General features: G+C 51.8%; 1 protein-coding gene across 1 annotated transcript; it reads right to left on the bottom strand.

Moving 5' to 3' along the window:
- Positions 1 to 212: 212 nt before the first annotated feature.
- On the bottom strand, positions 213 to 4969 carry LOC149768089 (uncharacterized). The gene is made up of 2 exons (XM_089929608.1): positions 4918 to 4969; positions 213 to 4324 (listed from the first exon to the last, which is right to left on the bottom strand). The coding sequence occupies exon 2, from the start codon at positions 2146 to 2148 to the stop codon at positions 412 to 414; it is 1737 nt and encodes a 578-aa protein (XP_089785734.1). The 5' UTR covers positions 2149 to 4324; positions 4918 to 4969; the 3' UTR covers positions 213 to 411.
- Between the last annotated feature and the right edge of the window lie 20932 nt (positions 4970 to 25901).

Here is a 25901-nt window from a genome sequence, read left to right as displayed (position 1 = left end):
TCTAGACTATATTCACCCTTTGTATAGCCTAATGTTATCAAAAGACTAGATAGGGATGGACATTTACCTTTTTCTTTTTGGAAATCGAGGTCCTTGCGTAGAGGGGAAGGAGATCTACACTTTTCCCTTCAGCTGGAAGTGCAACCGAGATTCCTTTCTCTTTCTTTTTCTTCTTCTTCCTCTTCCTTTCTTCCTTTCCTTTCCTCTCCTTCTTTTTCTTCTTCTCTGTTGCCGTCTGAGAACTCCCTCTCCTCTCTGTTTCACGTCTGAGCCACCAAACCCTCCTAATTAAGTCACATCACACACCAAAAATTCCCATTTTGCCTCTAACACTTCAACATATCTACGATTATGCCATTAACTTTTGATTCCTTCCAATTTTACCCCTTATATCAATTTTAAAGGACTATTCTATCCCTTTTTATATATAAAAAAAAAAAAAATTGGGTTATTACATCCTCCCCTCCTTATATAAAATTCGTCCTCGAATTTAAAAGAGTAAATTACCTGATTACTCAAAGGGGTAAGTAGAGCAACAATACTACCAGAAGCTTTTCTGCTCAGTGTGGTATTGGAAATCAAATCAATTGGAAGTGTTTTACCTTCTATCTCTACCACACAGGTAGGATACACATACTTTGCTTTTATACTATCTCCTACAGGTGTACTAATAGCTAAGAGAATATGCATTAATATCTTATCCTTAGCTAACCTTTTAGCAAAATAAGGGTATACAAATAAATGGGTAGCTCCACAATCAAACAACACTCTAGCTTTAATCTTATCAATGAGGAGCATACCTGTCACAGCTGCATTCGATGCCTGTGCCTCTTGTGGATTTACCGTGAACACCCTTCCTTGCCCCCTGCCTACTGGAGCTGATGGCTGAGATGGTCCAGCATTCTGCTGTGACACTGGTGTCTGACCTCTGCCTCTGCCTACAGGCCCCCTACTACTAGGCCTGTCCATCTGCACAGAAGGATAGGATTCCAAGGGCACAAACTGCTGGGTGGCACCCTGCGGGCATTCTCTGACAAAATGACCCGGCTGTCCACATCTGTAGCACACTCCCTGACCCATTCTGCATCTGCCAGGGTGCTGCTTCCCACATATGCTACATACTGGCCATGATTGGAACCTAGATTCAGTTCTGGCCATAGTGACTGGAGGACGAGGTACTGATGGCAGAAAAGTATCTTGTGATTGACCTCTTTCCCTCCATTTCCTCTTACGTGGGGCAGGTGGAGCTGAGCGTACAGACTGCTCCGTCGGGCCCTCCGAGAGATCTACTCCCTCAGATCTATTTCTACTGCTTTGCCCTTTCCCCATACTCATTTTTCTCTGTTCTCTTTCAGCTCTTTCCTCTTTGTTTCTGATCTCCCACTGTTTTGCTTTATCAATTAGCCTAGACAAGGTGGGGACCTCTACTGCCAGTACTGCATTATAAAGCGGGAAAATCAGACCCCGCCTGAATCTTTCTATCCTGGCAGCTTCAGTGGGGATGATGTAAGGAGCATACTTCCCCAATCTAGTGAACTCACGAGCGTACTCAGATACGCTCATTCCGGGCATCTGCTTCAGCCTCTCAAACTGAAGAGCCCGATTCTGCCTCTCAGCAGGAGACAAAAACTCATCCATCACTGCTTGCCTGAACTCTTTCCAGGTTGGAGGATTCCTACTGTACAATTTGTCCTCCACTTGTCTCTGGTACCAGTCCCAAGCATCTTCCTTCATTGTAAGCCCTACAAGTTCTATAGCTCTTGCAACAGAACAGGGCAGTCTCCGTATCATCTTTTCAGTCTCCTCCAGAAATCTCTGAGGATCTTCACCTTCTTCCCCCTTAAACTCCGGGGTTCTGAGCCTCAGAAATTCCTGTACAGTAATCCCCTCATCATCTAGAGCCCGCCTGGCCAAACTTCTTGGCACAACTATAGGAGGTGGGATGGATACTACTGACGGGGCAGGAGATTTCCCCCGAGCAATCTGCTCCCTCAGAGCCTGATTCTCCGCCAGTAACTGTTCCATCAATGCATCTCTATTTCCTACCTCCCCTTGATCATCAACTCTCCGCCTGTCTGCAGGAGGAGATTTTTCTCTTTGGGGCTCGATATGTGTGGAACCCGCATCCAATGCTATATCTGGCTCCATCCTCCTTCCAGGACGAGCAGATCCTCTCCTTAGAGGTATTCTTTATATCTCTCTAAAAAAATCAAAAAGAGAGGATGGTCGTTACACATTGAGTCATAATATATTTTACTGAGTTGTAAATGACTCATAAAATAACATACAGAAAAATTCTATGCTCCATAGTATAATCCTATACTTAATCCTGACTCATCCTATTGCTCTGACAGGACTCTTATTTAACCTTTGCTCTGATACCAAGCTTTGTCACGACCCCCGCCCCGTTCCCGGCGGGCCGCCGCGACGGTCCTAGGGTGCGGGTAGGCATAAGGCCACCAGCCACCGCGTAGAACCCTACTACCTATCAATCATCAATAGATCTTGAAAAATTTGGCATGATACATGCACAAAATGATCACTTTTCCTATAGTGACCTGTCAGGATTATCTCAATACATACAACACACTACCTGTCAGAGCAGCAATCACATAATCCGTCACATAATGAACCTGGACAATATATATCAATACATTATCTCAGGCATATAACTGATCTGCACACACATATATATATATACATGCTTCCCAATCCATCCATGGTCAAACCCATATCCACAACAGGATCTATGACTGTAACTATGCACTATATATAATAGAAGGTTTATAATACACCAAAAGGGGATAAACCTCTATCTACATTATACTATACTATGGAGCGGCACAGCTAGCAGGCAACCACTAATCCTGCTCCTCTCTATACAATACCTGCCCTGCAATCAAAAATATCAAACTGGGGAGTGAGTATATAAATACTCAGTGAGTGGAGTAGAGAGTACTATGCACATGAGACAGAATATAATCATGGCTCGAGATGAAATCTCAAGATCAATAACAACATGAACATGAACTCAACATAGAGAATATAGAGTAAATCATCAATATCACCACAATCAATATCAACTCATCTGAAGCATATATGGAATAATCAAGTAAACATATATGCTACTCATGAATATGCTCAACAGATCATAATGCTGGAACATACAAATCAGGTGTCAATATGCTGAAATCATCACTAGACAGCTATCGGGAGGTGGGTTTTACGCCCCAGGCGAACCAGCAACAACTCCCTACTGCCATATGCATATATCGAATATGACACCACACCAATATGTAAATCATCACTAGACAGCTGTCGGGAGGTGGGTTTTACGCCCCAGGCGAACCAGCAACAACTCCCCACTGTCACATGCATATGCAGGATAAGACACCATATCGATAATGTAAATGCTAGACAGCTATCGGGAGGTGGGTTTTACGCCCCAGGCGAACCAGCAACAACTCCCCACTGTCACATGCATATGCAGGATAAGATACCACACTGATCATGTAAATGCTGGCCAGTATCCAGAACAGAAATCCATCTCACATCTACATACTAAACGGCACTTCGCGGGAATTCTACATCCGCGGAAAGCCATACTGCACCTCGCGGGGTCTTACTATGCCCGGCGGCAAGCAGAATATAAGTCGTAGGACCGGCCGATCCTACGCCTAGGGCCGTGTCCCCCCCTAGGAAGGGACTGGGCTTCGCCCACCCAGAAGGCTACTATGTGCACAAAGGCCGATGTTCAACCCCCATCGACTATAGGTGTCCTGCAGATACTGCCAAGCCATGCATAAATGCCATAATGCACCCTCCCAATACTCTACTAAAAAGGAGTATGATCAAGACTACCGCTCACTCGACTCCGACCCAATCATAAACTAACATCAGGGTTGGGAGTGAGGGGTCAAGGATGTACAATGCAACTCAATATACCACTGAAATGGGCTCTACAAATCTTTGAAATAGAGGAAATGAAATCAATTTACAAAAGAAATCATTTCACAATTCGGAATCAATTTGATTACTCATCAACCCCTCGTAATTCCTCTCAATGTTCCCTCAAATGCATGTACAGAATAATCAAGCATGGAGAATCAAGATTATAGAGGAATCTACTACAATATTAATCAATATGCTCAAGTGGAATCAATTCACACTTGGCGACATTCATGAAAATGAATTAAGGATGCTCATAGTGCAAAGTACATGACTCCCACTCACCTGTCAATCTGGCACAGCCCTGATATGCCTCCAAAAATCTACAGCAGGCAGTGGGGAACTTCTTCCTCTTGTTCCCTAGCTTCTTGCCCAACTGTGACATGCATTTACAATACATTTAGTCTTGTATCAAGGTCATAATCTACGTGCCATTTATAATATAGGGAACTTTAATTGATTCAACTCCCCCGTTCCCTAAATCTTTTCTTTTCTTTCTTTTTTTTTCTTTTTCTATTAATTAACTCATCATTTATGTATACTAGGGATTCCCTTGCATGAGTACAAGGTCCCTTTTAGCTTGATCTAGGCTTAATACTCTATTATAGCATGAAATCCCTTATTTTCCACCCGGATGAACAGTAACCCGGACCGACAGCCGGTTACTTCATCCCGGGTTTGATCCACTTTCCAAACTCCAGATTTGATGAAATTTTTACCTAACATTCTACACTCATAGGGGATTCCAAAGAGGTAACATGCATTGCTATCGGAGGTCGTTTGACCCCCTAAATAATTCGCCGAAGTTGGGACTTCGACACAGTTTTTCCGTAGTGCCGGAAAAATTTGTCAAAATCCGATTCTTCCTCTTTTAACCGCCTCTACAACCCTTATCCGACCCCTCTAGACTATATTCACCCTTTGTATAGCCTAATGTTATCAAAAGACTAGATAGGGATGGACATTTACCTTTTTCTTTTTGGAAATCGAGGTCCTTGCGTAGAGGGGAAGGAGATCTACACTTTTCCCTTCAGCTGGAAGTGCAACCGAGATTCCTTTCTCTTTCTTTTTCTTCTTCTTCCTCTTCCTTTCTTCCTTTCCTTTCCTCTCCTTCTTTTTCTTCTTCTCTGTTGCCGTCTGAGAACTCCCTCTCCTCTCTGTTTCACGTCTGAGCCACCAAACCCTCCTAATTAAGTCACATCACACACCAAAAATTCCCATTTTGCCCCTAACACTTCAACATATCTACGATTATGCCATTAACTTTTGATTCCTTCCAATTTTACCCCTTATATCAATTTTAAAGGACTATTCTATCCCTTTTTATATATAAAAAAAAAAAAAAAATTGGGTTATTACAATTTGAATGATATAGGGGGAGACTTCACTCTTATATATGAAAAGCTGAAATTCAGCAAGTTAAGCCCTTTCAAAAACTAATTTTAAGATAAGTATCAATAGGCTTATACTCTATATTTTGTAATCATCAAAAAGGGGGAGATTGAGGATGATAGTGTTATTTTGATGATTAACAAGCAATAATCAAGAGTATGTTATAAGTTAAATCGATACTTCATTTATAAGTCTGTTACTCTCAGTATATTTGTATAAATTGATATAGATACATTTCATTGTTTATTTGAATGAATCTAACCTTGAGATGCAGCAAAGTGTGGATTGAGTCGACCCAAAGGATGATTGGGTCGACCCCGGCACATCAAGAAAGCATTTGGCACACTTCTGCAAAAATGGCACAAATGAACAGTGAGTTGGGTCGACCCAAGGAAAGCATGAGTCGACCCAAACATCAAGATCCTCAAACAGAAGACAGAAAATGGTTCTCTGGATTTACTGAGAGGGTCGACCCAAGATATAGTTGAGTCGACCCAAGCTTGAGTCGACCCAAATCCTGAGTGGGTCGACCCAAAGGCAAGACAGAACAGAAGACAGAAAAGGTTCTCTGGAAACCCTGTTAGGGTCGACCCAAGAAGAAGTTGAGTCGACCCAACTGAACCTTGAGTCGACCCAAAGAAAGGTTGAGTCGACCCAAGTGAAGAAAGGCTGAAATTCAAGGTTCTGAATTTTCTGAGAGGGCCGACCCAAGAAAAGCTTGGGCCGACCCAAGAAAAGCATGAGCTGACCCAAGCCTGATGAACAGTGGTTTGGGTCGACCCAAGAAAAGTTTGGGTCGACCCAAGCACGGGCAGAAGCATAACGGCTAGTTGTGCAGAAGTGCTTTTTGGACTCCCAACGGCTATAAACGGCTAGTTTCTTCAATCCAACGGTCAGGAAGGACTATTTGGAGGTTGGAGAAGTATTTAAGGGGGAGTATTCATCAGAGGAAGCAAGCTTTGGGAAAATACATCAAGTGCATTCAAGAGAGAATCCTAGCAAGGCAAGCTTCATCCAAGTGCTTCATTCAAGAATCAAAAGAAAGTGGTTGAGCAGATTCAAAGAGTCATCAAGAGCTCCATACACTCTTGAAGAGTGAAGCATCCTTGACAAAGAAGAGAGAAGTCACATCAAGCGATAAATATTCTCTAAACTCTTCTTTGTAGATTATATTGTTATATTTGCTCATCTAGGAGTTTAAATCTTCTTCCTTTGTTTATTAAACTACTTGTAAAGGTTAGTTGGTTAGCCCGCAAAACCAACGGAATAGGTTGATTGGTGAACCCGGAAAACCAATTGTAAAGGTTCGTTGGTGAGCCCGTAAAACCAACATAGGTTGTTGGTAAGCCCGTAAAACCAACATAGGTTGTTGGTAAGCCCGTAAAACCAACGTAGGTTGTTGGTGAACCCGTAAAACCAATTGTATAGGTTCGTTGGTGAGCCCGTAAAACCAACATAGGTTTTTGGTGAACCCGGAAAACCAAAGTGTAAAGGTTTTTGGATTGTGAGCCCGGAAAACAATCCAACTGTAATCCGCGGGATTATAGTGAATTCCCAAGGGGTCGCTTGGGGAGTGGACGTAGGTGCTAAGGAGAGCACCGAACCACTATACTTCTTGTTGTTTGTATTGTGATTTGTTTAAGTTCACTAACTCATCATTTAACACAAGTAAGATAGTTAAAATTAAAAAAAACCAATTCACCCCCCCTCTTGGCTTGTCACCTTGGGCAACAGATGTCATGCTTGTTGAGGTCGTGCTTGTTGATGCCACGCTTGTTGGGATTATGCCTATCATAGGATTCAGGTGTTTTAATTGTATTTTGTGGGGTGGTCCACTTTTTTCTCCATCACTACCCTCGACTTTCAAGTTCGAGCCGTTTTCGGGCGAAGGAAGTAGCTAATTCTGTCATGCTGATGAGATTAGGCGGCCTCCAATCATTATGTCGTTTCGAAAGGAGGGGAAAATGCGCTTTTGGATGTTTTTAATGAAGGCGCAAGGCGGCAACTTTCTGTTTTTCAAGATGATTTGTGCTGCGACTTCATAATGGGACTCCAGTATTCGATGAGACGGCTGCTCCATTCCGCTTTTAATGCGGCGATCCAGGTTGATACGCTGGGCCGATCTTCGAGGCTAGCACATGGCATGATCTGGACGGGAGGCACGGCTTGTTCTTGTCGATCCAATCTGTTGGGAGGGTTTATATAAACACCAGCCCAGCCCTAAGAACCTTCATTTGTCCGCCATAGTCTTTGCCTTCTTCTTTCTCCATTTTACTTTCCTCCGACTGTTGTCTTGTCTTCCCCGAAGGTGCCTCTGAGTATTTTCTGGAGGTTCTTCTTGATTTCCCATTTCTAGCCGTCGGTGCTTTCGGCGAGGACCACAGTAGGTCTCCCACTCACGCTTGCTCGGAGGCTTGCTTTTTTTTCTTCATCCTCCTTCCTCTTTTTTTTTTGTTAAATTCGTGAGCTGGACAAATGTCGGGTGGCACTTCATCTTCTGCTGGAGCTCCTTCCGGTAAGAAGGAGGTCGAACCGGAGGTGGGCCACGGCCAGACGGAGTCGGGTTGAACCTGACTGAGGAAGAACTAGGCACGATTCGAACCCAGTTCTCCTTTCATCGTGAGTTCGCTTTCGAGCTCGCGGGGCTAGAGGACCGTGTCATGAGACCCCCCAGGTCAGATTAGAGTGTACTGGGAGATACTTCGGGCCGGTCTGAGATGCCCCCAGCACGAGTTTGTGAATGAGCTCCTGACGATGTATCATCTCATCCCAGCGTAGCTCGCTCCAAACTCGTGGAGGACGGTTATCGGCTTCTTGTTCCTCTGCCTGGCTCATAGAATACCGACCTTGGTTAATGTCTTCCGCGGGTGATTCATGCTGAAATCGAATCCTACAAATGGAGGATGGCTGTACTTTGCCATTCGGGGAGGTTGGCCATTCTTCTGAGGTGCTCCTTCCTCCATTCATGGGTGGAAGGAGAAGTTGTGATAGTCAAATTTAAAGACCACGCAATAGCACGTATCTGGTAGGATAGTGATTACGGATATCAATCCACAGGGATTGGGGTACAGTTGCTTTTCTTTAAAAAAAATAAAAATATTTAAAAGGAAGAGTTTGTGAGGAAAATTAAACTAAGGATTTAATAAAAATGCAATTGATAATGATATCAGTTTGAGGGAACCTAGGGCAAGGAATTCACCACTAACATCGGAACCAGGGTTATTTGTATTTTAATTTATTTTTGGATTAACATGTAAATTGGCTACAAGTCTAATAAGCATTTAAATAGAGATTCACAAAAGTAATTTAGGCATAATCCATCTTCAGTTGGCATGAAATGTCTACCCTAATCTAAGGTGGCAGCACATCGCATCTTTCCTAAGCATGGACTATCTTATATTTACTTAGCGATCATGAAGAACAGTTGTATAAACTTCATATTTAAAATCACAGGAATTAAACATAAGATGAAATAAAATATTCATTAAAAACAATAAGTTCATACAACTCCAAGAATATAAAATAAAATATAAAACCCGTGTCCCTATGTTAGGGCTGCATCCAGCCCTAGTGAGGAGATCAGCCTTCCATGAAGTCGTGGGCGACAGCAGCAGTGGCACAGCAGTGGGCTCCCATTTCTTTCTTTTCTTCCTTCGGCGACTCCCCTCGAAAATTCCCTCTCAACACTTCATTATTTTTTTCTTTTGGGAAGTCATTCCCGAAATGCCCAAGAAACTCTTCTCCCTCCTCTGTCTTCTGTGGGATTTTTGCCTCCGAAGAGCTTGGTTCATGGGGTCCGTCTCCTCCCCTTTTATAGGATCAAACTCCCCCTCCCTCCTCCTCTGTTTCTTCACGTAGGTGGGAGGATAAGGTTGTCACGGGTTGATCTGATTTGCTGCGTATCTGATCCTGATGCTGGGGAGAGCATGAGCTGTGAGCGGAGTACTCGGACGCTGAAGCTGATCTTGCGAACGGGAAGAAGCTTGAAGTTGGGATAAGGATGGAATTGATCCGGCAAGAGGTTGGGATGCTGAGATTTACTGGGATTGGAGCTTATCCGTTGATGAATGAATCAATCCAAATGGGAAGAAGGCCGTGGAGGAAACTTGGATGCAAAACTTCATGCGGAACAGGGGATGCGGATGAAGCTCACGGCTGGCAGCTGGGAGTTGAAGCTTAGATTGAATCCGTGGATGATGGGATAAGGATGCGCTCGGGAAAGATAGGAACAGGGGATTCTTCCGTGTTCAATGGGATTAATCCGAATGGGAGGGAGTTTGGATTCGGTTGACAGTTGAGATGAAGCTCGCTTGGAACTCATTCGTGGATGATGGAATCAATCCTTAACGCTACGGACGCTTGGGAATGTGGCTGGCTGTGGGATAAGGATGATTACGAACGGGATGAGGATGCAGGGGAGGCTTGGGAATGTTGGGAGATATTAGGATGTTGTCCACGGTTGAGATGAAGACTGGATCAACGTGGAGGACGTGGACAATGCATGCGTGAGCTTCTTCCATGATGCTCGGCATGGCCGGAAAACAGGGGATGGCTGCATTCGGCTGAGAAGGAGATCGGATGAACTCGAGGGAGAAGTGGGAGCCAGGGAGTTGGAATGAATTCTAGAATCAGCTGGGATGGTGTTCTCTGTTGCTTGGAGGAAATCTAGGAAGGAGGCAATCGGGAAGAGCTTGAAGATGAGGATGAATCGCGGGATATAAGGGATTTGATACATGGGGAGACTCTGTTCCTTGGATTCAGAAGGGAAGAGAGACGTGCGTGAGATTAGCGGAGGATGCGGAAATGAGTGTAGGACGCTGGGAGATGATCACGTGGACTCATGCGGATGAAGGGAAACGGATGTGATTGATCAAGTTGTTGGAAACTACTGGGACTTGGCTGGGAACATGGTTGGAGTGTGGGATTTTAGTTGAACGAGATGTGAGGAATGGATGGAGCTTTGGGATTCGTGCATGTTGGGGGGAATAAGATTTTTTTTCCCAAATGACGCAAATGCCCCTAAGAAGCTGTACAACCTCCGACCCTGGACGGCCGAAGTCGGCGTCCGACCTCGGAACGCCCGACCTCAAGACGACCGACCTCGAGACCTCCGATCTGAGAAAAACCCCGATGTTCGAGGTCTACTCTTGTCAACCACCTGCTACGGCCGTGCACCTCTGAGGTCCGGCCGAGGACCATATCCTGACGCCCCTCTGACATTTATTGCGCATGGCCGCTATAACCCTCCGGCTCACTCAACAATTAATGCGGATCTCCGGCTTACTCCACAATTAATGCGGATCTCCGGCTTACTCCACAATTAATGCGGATCTCCGGCTTACTCCACAATTAATGCGGATCTCCGGCTTACTCCACAATAAATGCGGATCTCCGGCTTACTCCACAATAAATGCGGATCTCCGGCTTACTCCACAATTAATGCGCATGGCTCCTGTCATCTACGGACCCTCAGCTCTCCACGGCAAATTAGCCCAGCAGAGTCTAGTCGACTATGATAAGTCTCTGATCTCGGCCATACCTCTGACACCAATGCAATAATTCGCCTGGTAGCGTGCTAGTTCGGGTTGTACGACGCCCTCACCGCCGACATCAATGCAATAATTCGCTTGGTAGCGTGCTAGTTCGGGTTGTACGACGCCCTCACCGCCGACATCAGTGCAATGATTCGCCTGACCGTGCGCCGACCTGAACGACATGCCGAACCGTACTACGGCTTCGCCCTGTTACATCGCAGGTAAACCGACCCCCGCCTATAAAAGGGAGCCTTGGCCTCTTAGGAGGGGGTTGGAAGACGGATACACTCTACAGACACTGTTTATCTCTCTTTTCACACTATTTGCCCCCTCCCTGACTTGAGCGTCGGAGGGCCGGCGCCGGAAAATCCGGCCACCGGTTCGTGTGCAGGCACCCAGACGGAGGACGCCACCAGCTGACGGATCGCCGCCTCACCACGAGGACCAGCCGCTCCTTCTCTCCGACCACACCAGACGGAGGACGCCGCCCGCCGACCGGTCGCCGCCCCGCCGTGGTGACTCGCCGCTCCCACTCCCTCGACCGAAGATTGCCCCCGGGTCCAATTTCCAGCAACAGTTGCCGCTAAAGGAAGGGCCCGAGTAGCAGTCATGAAGTTGAGAAGTAAGGGAGCCTCTAACATCTCCCGGCGTCCCCCGCAAAGCCCTGGACACTCTGTCCAGAATTCTCCAACTCCGGCTGACCCAGCTCCTCAGATCCAGCCGGAACAGTTCGACGCCCTGGTACAGCAAGTCCAGGCCTTGGCTGCCGCCGTTCAGGGTCTGCGGCGCGAGGAAGCCTTACCTACGCTCCCCCCACGGGCCCAGGCCCCGCCGGAGTGTCTCCCCAACGGCCCGGTTTTCCCAAGCCAAAACTTGCATGGCTCCTCCAGAGCCAACAACGGAGAACGAGCTTCTCCCTGGAGGGAGTTACCGGGAGAAGGTTTCGACCGGAGGCCCCAACTTTCTGAGGCAGAGTCAGCCCCAGACCACCGTGAGCCGGCGCAAACCACAGCGACAATCCCACGGATGGGGGAGCTCGACCGAAAAGTTGAGTATCTGGAGCGCCAGATTGCGGCGCTCCACAGCAAGAAGGCAAGACAAGAGGGAGACTTTGAGTTCACTACCAAGTCCCCCTTTTCCCTCCAGATCGAGGATGAGCCGGTTCCCGCGAGGTTCAAAATGCCTCAAGTGGAACCCTACAGCGGGACGACTGACCCTCTCGACCACCTGGAGAGCTATCGGGCCCTCATGGCCCTACAAGGGTCCTCGGAGGCCATACTCTGCAAGGCCTTCCCAGCAACCCTCCGAGGGACCGCTCGGCTTTGGTTTTCGGGACTGAAGCCGAATACGGTGTCCTCTTTTGAGCAACTCGGCAGGCAGTTCGCTACCAACTTCGCTGCCAGCCGGCGCCAGCGACGGACGTCAGACTCCCTCCTCGACATCAAACAGAAAGAGGGGGAGTCCCTCAAGGAGTACCTGGATCGCTTCACCGCCGCTACGTGGGAGGTTCGCGAGCTAGACCAGTCGATAGCCATGTCGGCTCTGAAGACTGGGGTTCGCTCCTACCGATTCCTCTTCTTCATAGAGAAGAGCTTCCCGGCCGACTTCACCGAAATGTTGGCCCGAGCCCGGAAGTATGCCAAGGCCGAGGAGGCAGTCGCCTCCAGGCAGGGAGCAATCGAGCCCGCCTCGAAGAAGCGGAAGAAGCGCCGCGAGGAGCGCGGCCGGCAAAGGAGCCGGTCTCCCCGCCGAGAGAAGAGTCTCCCCAGACTGAGAAGTCCGCCCCGACAGCAGTGGCAACCTCAGCAGAGGACCCCTCCTCGACCGAGGTCCCCACCACGGCCTCGGATGTACCCGGGGAAGTACGAGAACTATACACCCGTCAACGCTCCCCGGGCTGAAATCCTGATGGAAATCGAGGGTCGGGACTTCTTCCGACCCCCGCCCCCCATGCGAGACACGGGATTCCTCCGAAATCCCAGGAAGTATTGCCGCTTCCACCGGGATCGCGGGCACGACACGGAGGACTGCTTCCAACTCCGGGACGAGATAGAAGCGCTCATCCGACGGGGAGTACTCAACCGGTTCGTGAGGAACCGACATGAGGAAAGGAGGCCGGCGGAGAATGTCGCACCAACCGAAAATCCGGGCGACAACAGGCCCATCGCCGGTACCATCAACATGATTGGGCGGGCCTCGACAGGAACAGCCGCCCAGGGAGCACCCCCGAAGCGCCCACGTACTGATGAAGTCATCTCGTTCTCGGACGAGGACTTAGAAGGGGTCGAAACCCCTCATGATGACGCTGTGGTCATCTCTATGATTGTAAACAGGTTTGATGTAAAGCGTGTCCTAGTTGACAATGGAAGCTCAGCCAACATTTTGTATTATCATGCCTACCAAAAAATGGGAGTGACAGAAGGGTATTTCCGGAGAGTCAATGCCCCGTTGGTTGGGTTTACCGGAGATACGGTCCCGGTTGAAGGTGAGGCTAGCTTCCTTGTCACAGTCGGCCTCGCCCCCCGGGAGAGCACCGTGAGGATGGACTTCCTGGTGGTCCGTCTGCCCTCGGTCTATAACGCCATCCTTGGGCGCCCTGGGCTAAACGCCCTTCGAGCCGTGGTTTCAACTCGCCATTTGCTCGTGCGGTTCCCCACCGGCCAAGGAGTAGGCGAGGTCCGCGGAGACCAGCTGATCGCCAAGCAATGCTACATGGCAGCCCACACAGCAAAGCAATCGACCGAGGCGCCGGACCCCCCGATGGGCCCTTCGCTGCCCATAGAAACCCTCGATGCGAGGGACACCCTCTGGAAGAAGCAAGTAGAGCCCGGTGAGCTCCTTATTCAAATCCCACTACAAAAAAATTTTCCCGAGCTAACTGTGCAGGTCGGCTCCGGCCTCGGTGCCCACGAGAGGGATCGCCTCGTCAGCTTCCTGCGGGACAACGCTGACGTCTTCGCCTGGTCGCCTGCGGACGTGCCAGGAATTGACCCTGAGGTCATGGTCCACCGACTCCAGGTGAGGCCAACCAGCAGGCCTGTAAAGCAGAAGAAAAGAGGCTCCGCCCCGGAACGACAACGAGCTGCGGCTGAGGAGGTGGACAAACTCCTCGGGGCCGGCTTCATCCGGGAGGTTCCTACCCGGATTGGCTCGCCAACGTAGTCCTCATAAAGAAGGCCAACGGGAAGTGGCGTATGTGCGTGGACTACACCGACCTAAACAAGGCCTGCCCGAAAGACAGCTTCCCCCTCCCGAGCATCGACCAGCTCGTCGACTCCACTTCAGGACACCAGCTGCTAACTTTTATGGACGCCTTTTCAGGGTACAATCAAATTCGAATGGCGCCAGAAGACGAGGAAAAGACGGCCTTCATCACCGACAAGGGCACCTACTGCTACAAGGTGATGCCCTTTGGCCTGAAAAACGCTGGGGCCACCTATCAGAGACTGGTCAGCCAAATTTTTAAAGACCAGATCGGCCGGAACATGGAAGTCTATGTGGACGACATGCTGGTGAAGAGCCGAGCGGCGGAACACCACATAGCCGATCTCAACGAAACATTCGCCAAGCTCAGGAGATACCGAATGAAGCTTAACCCGGCGAAGTGCGCGTTCGGGGTCACCTCGGGCAAGTTCCTGGGTTTCATAGTGACCCAGCGCGGAATTGAAGCCAACCCGGAGAAAATCCGGGCACTGCAAGAGATGTCGCCTCCAAAGACAGTTAAGGAGGTGCAACGGCTCGCGGGGCGGGTTGCCGCCCTGGGAAGGTTCGTCTCTCGGTCAGCCGAGCGCTGCCTCCCCTTCTTCAAGAGCCTCAAACGGCCGAAAGACTTCCGGTGGACAGAAGAATGCCAGCAGGCCTTTGAAGAGCTTCGGAGCCTTCTGGCCTCTCCCCCACTGCTCACCAAGCCCCAGAAAGGCGAGATCCTTTACTTATATTTGGCCGTCTCCCCAGCTGCAGTGAGCTCAGTCCTCGTCCGAGAAGAGGACAAGCTCCAAAAGCCGGTCTATTACACCAGCCGGGTTCTCAGGGATGCTGAGACCCGATATTCTAAACTTGAGAAGACCATCTTCGCTCTCATCATCTCGGCTCGGAGACTCAGGCCTTACTTCCAAGCCCACACGATAGCTATATTGACCGACCAGCCTATGAAGCAAATATTGCGGAGGTCGGATCGTGCAGGGAGGATCGCCAAATGGGCGGTCGAGCTCGGGAAATTCGACCTCGAATATCGGCCCAGGCCGGCTATCAAAGCTCAGATACTCGCCGACTTCATCGTGGAGTGCACCCTTCCGGATGACCCCGAGCGGCCACCCGAATCCGTGGAGGAGGCCCCGAGGCAGCCATGGGTCCTGCACTCGGATGGGTCTTCGACCTCGGGGGGCAGCGGGGCCGGACTTATCCTCACCAGTCCAGACGGAGTGGTGGCCGAGCAAGCTTTGCACCTCGAATTCCCGGCCTCGAACAATGAGGCCGAGTATGAGGCTCTCATCGCCGGGCTCAAGCTGGCGAAAGAACTAAAAGTGGAAGACCTGACGGCCTTCAGCGAACCAGATCCAAGGAGATTTCGGAGCTAAAGAGCCATCCATGCAAAAGTATCTCCAAAAGGTGCGGGAGCTTATATCTGCCCTGAATTCTTTCAATATTCAGTACATTCCCAGAGCGGAGAACCTCAGGGCAGACCAGCTATCCAAATTGGCAACCTCCCGCATGAGCGAGCTTCCCAAGGGAACAGCGCTCGAGTATCTTCGGATCCCCAGCACGGAGGAACCCGAGCCCACCATGTGCATCGACTCCGAGCCAAGCTGGATCGATGGGCTCGTCTGCTACCTTCAGGACGGGACCCTACCTCACGACGAGACGGAGGCTCGCCGAATCAAGCGCCAGGCCCCCCGGTATGTCTTATACGAGAATAGACTCTATCGGCGATCATTTACTTCTCCCCTTCTCAGATGCCTCCGCCCCTCCGAGGCGGACTATGCCCTCCGAGAGGTCCATGAAGGGATCTGCGGAAATCACCTGGGGGGTCGGGCATTAGCCCATAAGGTCCTGCGACAAGGATATTATTGGCCCACACTCCAGAAGGATGCAACGGATTTCGTCCGGAAGTGCGATCGGTGCCAACGAAACGCCAATATTCAGCGCCGCCCTTCAACTTTGCTGACCTCTATCATCGCCCCCTGGCCGTTTGCCTAATGGGGGATCGACATCCTGGGGCCCTTTCCCCTGGCCACCGGACAGAGAAAGTTTCTGGTCGTCTCCATCGACTACTTCACCAAATGGGTCGAGGCCGAACCCGTCGCCCGGATCACCAAGCAAAAGATGCGGGACTTCGTGTGGAAGTCCATAATCTGCAGATTCGGACTACCCCGTATCCTTATATCTGACAATGGTCGACAATTTGACAATGTTCATTTCAGAGAATTTTGCTCTGAGCTCGGCATTGATCACCGCTTCACCTCGGTCGCTCACCCCCAGACAAACGGAAAAACTGAGGTGACTAACCGCACTATTTTGCAGGGACTCAAGGCTAGGCTTGATCGGTCCAAAGGACAGTGGGTCGAGGACTTGTACAATGTCCTTTGGGCATATCGGACCACGTTCCGACTGCCCACGGGAGAGACCCCCTTCAACCTAGCATACGGCACTGAGGCCGTCATCCCGTTGGAGATCGGCCTGCCTTCTCCAAGGGTGGAGTATTACGACCCCGACACCAATTCTTCCCAGCTCAGGAGTAACTTGGACCTCGTCGAAGAGACAAGAGAGGTCGCCCGGGTCCGCATGGCGAGGTACCAACAGCGAACAGCCCAATACTACAACTCCAGAGTCAAGCCCAAGCTCTTCAAAGTGGGGGACCTCGTCCTCAGGAGAGCCGAGGCTTCTCGACCGACCGAGCAAGGAAAGCTCGCCCCAAATTGGGAAGGGCCGTATCAGATCGCCCGGGTGCAACGACCAGGGGCGTACAAATTGAAGTCCCTAGAGGGGACCCTGATCCCGCGAAGCTGGAACTCCGAGAATCTACGAATGTACTACCAGTGAAACCCCTAGGGGTTCAAAACAATCAGGACAATGGACTCAGTTCCTTTTTTATAAATAATTCTCTCATCTTGATGGCTGTAACTCTCTTCTAACGTTGGGTCATCTGTGATCCTCAGATTTCCCGGCCAAAATCGGGATGCCTCGAGGCTCGACCGTAGAGTCCCAAACTCCCTCGATCTCGAGAAGTATCGCAGGACGATGAAACATCGGCTTGACGCAAGAATCCCTCGACTAAGGTCGGGATGCCCCGAGGGTCGACCGTAGAGAACCAGACTCCCTCGACCCCGGAAAGAAGCCGTGAGGGGTGGAAAGGGTGGCTCCACCCGGGGCGCCACAAAGTGGACCCCCGGGAGCGGTCGACGATCCCCGATCCCCGAAGCGAGCGTTCCCTCGACTAAGGTCGGGATGCCCCGAGGGTCGACCGTAGAGAACCAGACTCCCTTGACCTCGAGAAGAAGCCGTGAGGGGTGGAAAGGGTGGCTCCACCCGGGGCGCCACAAAGTGGACCCCCGGGAGCGGTCGACGATCCCCGATCCCCGAAGCGAGCGTTCCCTCGACTAAGGTCGGGATGCCCCGAGGGTCGACCGTAGAGAACCAGAGTCCCTCGACCTCGGGAAGAAGCCGTGAGGGGTGGAAAGGGTGGTTCCACCCGAGGCGCCACAAAGTGGACCCCCGGGAGCGGTCGACGATCCCCGATCCCCTGACGAACGACTCCTCGACTAAGGTCGGGATGCCCCGAGTGTCGACCGTAGAGTCTCAAACTCCCTCGACCTCGGGAAGCGTCGCAGGTCGGTAGAGCGTGCCCAGACCCACCGACCTGACGAATGATCCCTCGACTAAGGTCGGGATGCCCCGAGGGTCGACCGTAGAGAACCAGACTCCCTCGACCTCGGGAAGAAGCCGTGAGGGGTGGAAAGGGTGGTTCCACCCGGGGCGCCACAAAGTGGACCCCCGGGAGCGGTCGACGATCCCCGATCCCCTGACGAACGATTCCTCGACTAAGGTCGGGATGCCCCGAGTGTCGACCGTAGAGAACCAGACTCCCTCGACCTCGGGAAGCGTCGCAGGTCGGTAGAGCGTGCCCAGACCCACCGACCTGACGAATGATCCCTCGACTAAGGTCGGAAGGCCCCGAGAATCGACCGAAGAGTCCCAAACTCCCTCGATCTCGGGATGCATCATAGGTCAGCAAAGCGTCTCCAAGCCCGCCGACCTGACACAAGGCTCCTCAACCAAGGTTGGGATGCCCCGAGGTCCGACCATAGGGTCTCAACCTCCCTTGACCTCGCAAAGAGCTACAAATCAATAAAGCCTCCCCAAATCCTCTCAACCTCGACGGGCGCCGTTGGGTCCGTGAGAAGCCCGAGCCCCCCCTTAAAGTCAAGAATGACTCCGGAGGTCGACGAGGAAGGGAGGCAACCTACTCCACCATGCGAAGCATAACTCTGAGAATGCAAGAGGTACATCTAATTAGACGCCCTCTTTGTCAAATTTTATCTACGTACTGCTGGACGGAATCTCATCCAATGTTGGAGTCTTATCTCGCCCCAAAGCCGGGCTTCTCCGATAGGTCGGCTTAAGGCCGACCTCCTAACTACATTATGCGTGCTCCGTCCGCCAAGTCTCCACAATTTGTACAAAGTCTCCACAGATTAGGGTCCAACTCGGTTCCCCTACGTAAACTCCGATGTTTAGCTGAGAAAGTGGTCCCGGCCGCGAGTATACAAGCCAAACACAAAGACCAAGGCAACCTTTGGAAATCCCAGCCTTGCTTACCGAAACCTCGGCAGAGTCCGAGAACGATAACTATAAAAATATTCGGCAATAACTTGTTTATTAGCCCGCGCTCCCCACGAGGGGTTCGGAGTTGAGTTCGGAAACCCGATCAAACTCCCCGAATAGCAGCATGCACAGACCTAGTCCGGTCTTATTTGAAGGGCTAAGGCCCGACCTCAATGCCTTGGGATTTCTCCGAAGGCCGAACGCGACGACTTTCGCGATTCAAAGATCCGAGTTATGGGACTTAGAGAAATTTGCTAGAAACCCAAGCTCGGGGCCCCCTCTGGTCGGAATGACTGAAATCCGAGAAGGCCAAGGCACAACTCAGAAAGAAGGGGCACCTTCGTTAAACAGCCCGAAAATCAAAATACGGAGTCAGAGGTCGTCGAGGCGATTAGCTAAGGCTCTAGCCACATTCACGACAAGAAAGGGTGGAACGAGCACAGAATGACAAAAGTATTTTTTCATTGACAAAAGGCCGGAAGGCCGATTACAAAATTGGAGGTCGACCATTTAAAAGCCGACCCCGGATACAATGAAAAAAGAAAAAAATACGCTAAGTCCTAAGCGGCGGGAGCAGCGTCCGGGGGGTCGTCTGGCACGTTGATGATCTCGGGATCTTCAGCCGGCACAGGCTCGGGGTCGGGGGCAGGGGCCTCAGGTACCGCTTCCGGGACGGCGTCCGTCCCGCCCGCCGGAGCCGCCTCCATGACGCCGTCCGCCTCGGCCACCCCCGTCGAAGGCTTGGCGGGGTCTTGTTCGTATATTCCCGCCTCGGATGTCAAAATGGCAGGAAGGCCTTCTGTGTCGGACCCCCAGCCCAGGTCCTCCCTCGGACGGACCGTCGAAAGGTCGTACTGAGGGCAGTACCGGCGCATCTGCAGCCGGAAGTTCTCGAAGCCCCAGAGGAACCCGTCCACCGTCTCCTCCTCCAACATGTCGTGGAACTCTTGCGACTCCTTGAAGAGTTCCACGGCATGTTCAGCTCGCTCGAGTGCCCTCCTCTCTCGGGCCTCAAGCTGCTCGATTCGGAGGCGGGAAACCCCGTCCTCATATTTGAGGGTCGCGACCTCGGCCTGGACCTCCCCCAAGCGCGCCTCCGTACCGCGCATGGCCGACCTGGTCAGGGCATGAGCAGCCCTTTCCTCTTCAAGCGCCCCCGCCATAGCAAGGCGCTCGGCCTCGGTGGCCGCCCTTTGAGCCTCGGCCCCGGCCAACGCCGCCTCTAGCTCGGCGACTCTTTTCTTGGCCAGCTCCAGCTGCTGGCCGAGCTGTCGGACTTCTTCCCGACACCCATGGGCGATGAACGCCAAGGTGTCGAGCTCGTGAATATGCTGAAAAGAAAGAAACGAAGCTATTGTGAGTTGGAAAGCACATAAGTTCGCTAGTAACTCAAGGAAATTAAGAAGGAAGCTTACCCGGGCGGTGCTGCAGTAAGCACTGCCAACGACCTCCTCCAGCGAAATATTCCGGAACTCGGCCCGGTCCGCTGGAAGCATCGCGCGCCGCAACACGGAGCGTGCGACCTCGGCATCATAGATGGCCGAGCTCCCCTCGGAAATAGGGGAGCCCGGCTCGGCTGACTCCTCCTGGAAGACCCGGGAAGGGCCCGGCATGCCCGAGCCCGAGGTCCCGGAGCCGCTCGCTTCGGGGCCCCGAGTCAGCTCGGGCCCTGGGCGCTGCAGCCGGATCGCAGACGGCCCCTCCCACTGGGCAATTGGGGCGGGACAAGGAGGGGCCGCCGATGGACCCGCCACAATGGCGACCTGCGCCCGCCTCGGGACAGCTGTGGAGGCCCCCGCCTCGGGGCCACTCGTCCCGGCCGACGAAGAAGCGCCGTCCGTCCTCGCCCTCTTCCGAGGCTGGGGCACGGCTCCCCCGGCCTCGGCCTCTCGCCTTCTCAGGTGAGAAAAAAGTGATGTGTTGCTGGTCGGCATATGGGGAATATCTGAAATCGAAAATTTCGTTAAGTGTTAGGCCAGTGGCAATAAAAGCAAAGAACAGGAAAGAAAGTAACGTAACCACCCTTACCCTCGGGGCGCGCCGAGCTCAGACCCACGCTTGCTAGGGCGTCCTCCCGCAGGAGCTCGGTCAGGTCGTTGCCCCTCCCGAGGGCTCGCACAGAGTCCAGGGTCCTCAGCTCCCTCCTTGAGGGCTCGGAGAGCTTGTTGAGGGCCTTCAACCGAGGGTGCCCCCATGTCGGGTTAAACCCCCAAGGCGCCTCGGACGCCAGGAAGAAAAACTTCCCCTTCCACTCATGAATCGAGGAAGGGGCGCCCTGAAAGAGTGACATACCGCCCCGAAAGGCGAAGTATAGCCACCCTGCGTCCGCCGGGTTCTTCTTTAACAAAAAACACCGGCGGAAAAGGCCTACCGAGATCGGGATCCCATGCCCGAGGCACAGGGACAAGAACCCGATTATGGTCCTCCACGAGTTCGGAGCCAACTGCGCCGGGACGAGCTAGTACTCGGCCAGCAGGTCGCTTACAAACTCGTGAACAGGAAAACGCAGGCCAGCCCAGAGCGTCTCGCGGTAGACCGCGATCCGACCGGGGGGCGGCTGCGTCACCCTGTCCCCCGGCCCCGCAGTTTCAAGGCGAAACCCAGGCTGGAAGAAGAACCGGGAGCGGATCAACTCCAACTCCTCCCCCGACAGGCTCGACCCTACTTCCTCGGGACCCAAACCCATTCCCACAGAAGAGCGAAATAAAAATTAAAAGCAGAGGATGAAAACTGGGGAGAAGAAGGAAAGAGGAACCCTAGCAATCACAAGGTAGGGACCTACTGGACATCGCCGGAAATCGCTCCGGGCACCAACGACGAAGTTCGGTTGAGGAAGAAAGCAAGGGAGGAAGACAACGAAAATGAGAGGCAGCCAAGTAAGACCTTTAGGGCAGATTCATGGGATTTATATAGACCCCCCTGACGGCCCAGATCAACAGGGTCGGTCCCCATCCCCCGACCGGGTTGCGCCGCGTGTCGACCTCGAAAGCCGAGGCACCGTATCCACTCCGAATTAATAAATCGGGTACGAAATCGAAGCATTGTCCCATCGGATCTCGGGGCCTCATCATGGGTCCGCAGAATCAAATCGTCTTGAGGAACGAGCGGGCGCCGCCCCCGCTCCCCTCATTTAATAAGATCTGGGACACGTGGAGCCCCGATGTGGCCTCCACCTCCCCGGAATTATGATCCAGTAACACGAAATCGGAAGCGTCCGACCTTAGGTCGTGCCGCGTGTCCGCTTTAGACCCTGTAACGGCACACTCATTGATGAGCAAGGGGTCTCGATTACGGGATCGAGACACCGCCTCGACGAGCTCGAGGACCCTATCATTAATCCGCCGCAAAGCAATCTTGGCGATTCAAGAGACGCCACCCCCGCTTCAAGAAGCGTAACGATACGAGCTTCATCATAAGCTCGCTGAATAAAGCAACCTCAGGGCGCCAAAGGGCGCAGGTTTCGCCATAAAAACTCCGAGAAGCGCAAGGGCGCGGACGAAATGCGCCCCCCTAACTTTAATAATGGACTTTACTTCCTACGTCCGAGCCCACAAGCCGCTCGAACTCGGAAGTCGGGGGGTAGTGTTGGGGGGAATAAGATTTTTTCCCTAAATGACGCAAATGCCCCTAAGAAGCTGTACAACCTCCAACCCTGGACGGCCGAAGTCGGCGTCCGACCTCGGAACGCCCGACCTCAAGACGACCGACCTCGAGACCTCCGATCTGAGAAAAACCCCGATGTTCGAGGTCTACTCTTGTCAACCACCTGCTACGGCCGTGCACCTCTGAGGTCCGGCCGAGGACCATATCCTGACGCCCCTCTGACATTTATTGCGCATGGCCGCTATAACCCTCCGGCTCACTCAATAATTAATGCGGATCTCCGGCTTACTCCACAATTAATGTGGATCTCCGGCTTACTCCACAATTAATGCGGATCTCCGGCTTACTCCACAATTAATGCGGATCTCCGGCTTACTCCATAATTAATGCGGATCTCCGGCTTACTCCACAATAAATGCGGATCTCCGGCTTACTCCACAATAAATGCGGATCTCCGGCTTACTCCACAATTAATGCGCATGGCTCCTGTCATCTACGGACCCTCAGCTCTCCACGGCAAATTAGCCCAGCAGAGTCTAGTCGACTATGATAAGTCTCTGATCTCGGCCATACCTCCGACACCAATGCAATAATTCGCCTGGTAGCGTGCTAGTTCGGGTTGTACGACGCCCTCACCGCCGACATTAATGCAATAATTCGCCTGGTAGCGTGCTAGTTCGGGTTGTACGACGCCCTCACCGCCGACATCAGTGCAATGATTTGCCTGACCGTGCGCCGACCTAACCGACATGCCGAACCGTACTACGGCTTCGCCCTGTTACATCGCAGGTAAACCGACCCCCGCCTATAAAAGGGAGCCTTGGCCTCTCAGGAGGGGGTTGGAAGACGGATACACTCTACAGACACTGTTTATCTCTCTTTTCACACTATTTGCCCCCTCCCTGACTTGAGCGTCGGAGGGCCGGCGCCGGAAAACCCGGCCACCGGTTCGTGTGCAGGCACCCAGACGGAGGACGCCACCAGCTGACGGATCGCCGCCTCACCACGAGGACCAGCTGCTCCTTCTCTCCGACCACACCAGACGGAGGACGCCGCCCGTCGACCGGTCGCCGCCCCACCGTGGTGACTCGCCGCTCCCACTCCCTCGACCGAAGATTGCCCCCGGGTCCAATTTCCAGCAACAGTGCAAATATGATGGTATGCTTTGAGATCTGAGAGACAAATAATTGAAGAAATTTTATTGTTTTTGAGATTAAAATAGGAGAATTGGATCATGTGGAAAAAGAATTGGAACGAGTGGAAAGAAATTTAGGTGAACTTGTGAAGGAATTGGGCATCATCCAATTGAGTTTGACTTGACCTGCATTCATCAATAAATAATTAAATCAACTCGAATTACCTCTTAAAATGCAATGATGAAAGTAACACATTTTTTAGTTGAATTTACAAAATATGTGAATTAAAATAATGATAAGTGCTATGAATAAGATATTAATTTATGCATTATTTAGCACTTATCAAGTTGTTCTTTCTTTCCTCCGAGCATCCGTGGGGGTTCGATCCATCGTGGGATCTGCCATGACTCAAGGCCAATAACAAGACCCCGAACTCACCGTGAACGAGCAAAAAATTCTTGATGCTCTTCACAGTTTAAAGGGGGACATCCTTCTGAACGACCTCCTGAGCGAGGAGACCTTGGTGAACGTTGACCTAAGCTCGGCACACCCTGAGGGTAAGGGCGGTTATACTGCTCCTCCCTTCATTTCGTCGTCCTTCATTTTACTTCTGCTATTTTATACTTTTTTTTCTCTTTTTGAAGCTAGTCTGAGACTTGAAATTTTTTATTTTTCAAAGACCGCAGGGATAATGTCCAACAACGAGGTCCTTCTCGCCAGGTACAATAAGAGGGCAGCCGAAGTCGGCGGAGCTCGCCCCATGCCTAAGAAGAGGCCTAGGCCAGCCTCGACCTCTGCTCTGGTGGAGGTTGAAGATCTTAAGGCCGACACCTCCCAGCTCGTTCGGAAGAGCAACAAAAAAAAGTAGGGGAGCCTAGATCGGAAGGGGCAACTCCTGCGGAGCGCGCAACTCCCGTCGAGCGCGCAACCCCCTCCAAGGCCGTAGAGGAACCAAGGACCTGCACTTGCCCGTCCTTGGGCCCTTCTAAAGTCTGCAAGGTCATCCGTTTACGGCGCTCGGGACCCGTGCCGGGCAGCGATATCGGGGTCTCGAGTTCTTCCCATGCTCCTCTATCGAGCTCTTCAAGGCTCAACATCGCGAGCTCTTCAGGGGTTGAGGATCGCCCCAGGAGGAGGCCCTACTCCTCCACTTGGCTGGTCTTTGAGGACAATTCGGCCCTCCATAACAGTGACGTTGCCCGCGAGGTCATCCACTATGTGCAGCGTCCAGTTGACCGAGCCGAGCTCGAAGTGGGCGAGATCGATAGTTTTATTGAACAAGCCTATTGTTCCGCTGTCCGGGTAAGCTTTTCTCATGCTTTCATTTTCATATTCTTCTAAGTTCTCAATCTCGGCTAACCTTTATTTCTCTTCCTTACAGCACCTCCACGAGATTGACATGTTAGCCTCCGCGGTGGTTGACTACCAAAACCAGGCCCAGAGGAGCCAGAGAGGATGGGAGGTCGCAGAGAAGAAGCTCGCCGAGGGCGAGGCCAAGTGGAAGGAATCCACCACGAGGGTGGAGGCCCTCGAGTCCGAGCTCAAGCTCAAGGTTGAGTGCCTCGAGGAGGAGGAAGCCTCGCACGCCCATACCAGGTCGACTCTTCGTGCTGCCGAGGCGCGCTTGGCCGACGCCCAGTCTGAGCTCGCAGGGAAAAAATACGAGGTGGGGATCCTCCGCCTGAAGATCGAGCAGCTTGAAGCTCGAGCGAAGAAGGTAGTGGAGGAAGCTCGGATTGCGGTGCAAATTTTTCGCAAGTCGGTCGAGTACGGAGAGGAGCTCGAGGAAGAGGTGGTTGATGGGCTCATCCGCGGCTTCGAGAACTTTTGGGCCCAGGTGTTGAGGCTTTGCCTCAAGCTCGACTTCAACAATCTTCGACCCCATCTTTTTGGGGCCGCTGAGGACAATGCAGACGATGCTGTTGATTATGACGGCGCTCCTGAGAGTCCCACCCTTGTAAACGTCAAGGCCGAGACTGAGGCGGCTCTTGAGGTCGAAGCCGAGATGGCTTCGGAGGCTGCCCGCGAGATTCCACCTGAGGTGGCGCCAGAGTGTGCCTCCGAAGCGGCTCCCGAGGTTCCTCCAGCAGACGACGAGGTCGGCGTCGAGGCCACCACTTTTGGGGCGACCTGAAATTTTGCTGCTCTCTTTTTCATTTTTGTTGTTGCTTGTAAATGAGGTCAGCCACTAGATTCATTGTTCGGCTAAGCGGTCCGACTTCAGAGTCAGTGTCTTTGTATTAAGTCTCAAGGCTCTTCATCAATAAAACATACATTTTCTTCAATTCTCTCATATCTTTAAACTTGTCTCTACTTGTTTTCGATGAATCCCTTGTCTTCGATTGTTTGGGCAGGACTTCACGTGTCGTCTGGTTTTGAATGTGATTCCGACATTTTTTTGAAGAATTTAACTAAGTCTTCGGGCTCGAATCTAGTTGTAGTGCGGGTCGAGGTTGGGCTGCTATTC

Source organism: Phoenix dactylifera, chromosome 3 (assembly GCF_051530095.1).
Source record: "Phoenix dactylifera cultivar Ajwa chromosome 3, Ajwa_hap1_PhDact_Kaust_v1.1, whole genome shotgun sequence".
Lineage (NCBI taxonomy): Eukaryota > Viridiplantae > Streptophyta > Magnoliopsida > Arecales > Arecaceae > Phoenix > Phoenix dactylifera.
This window is presented reverse-complemented; position numbering and strand designations above follow the sequence as displayed.

What these genes read in the sequence shown, in the direction of transcription:
- LOC149768089 (XM_089929608.1), bottom strand. Translation starts at nt 2,148, where the DNA reads ATGGAGCCAGATATAGCATTGGATGCGGGTTCCACACATATCGAGCCC.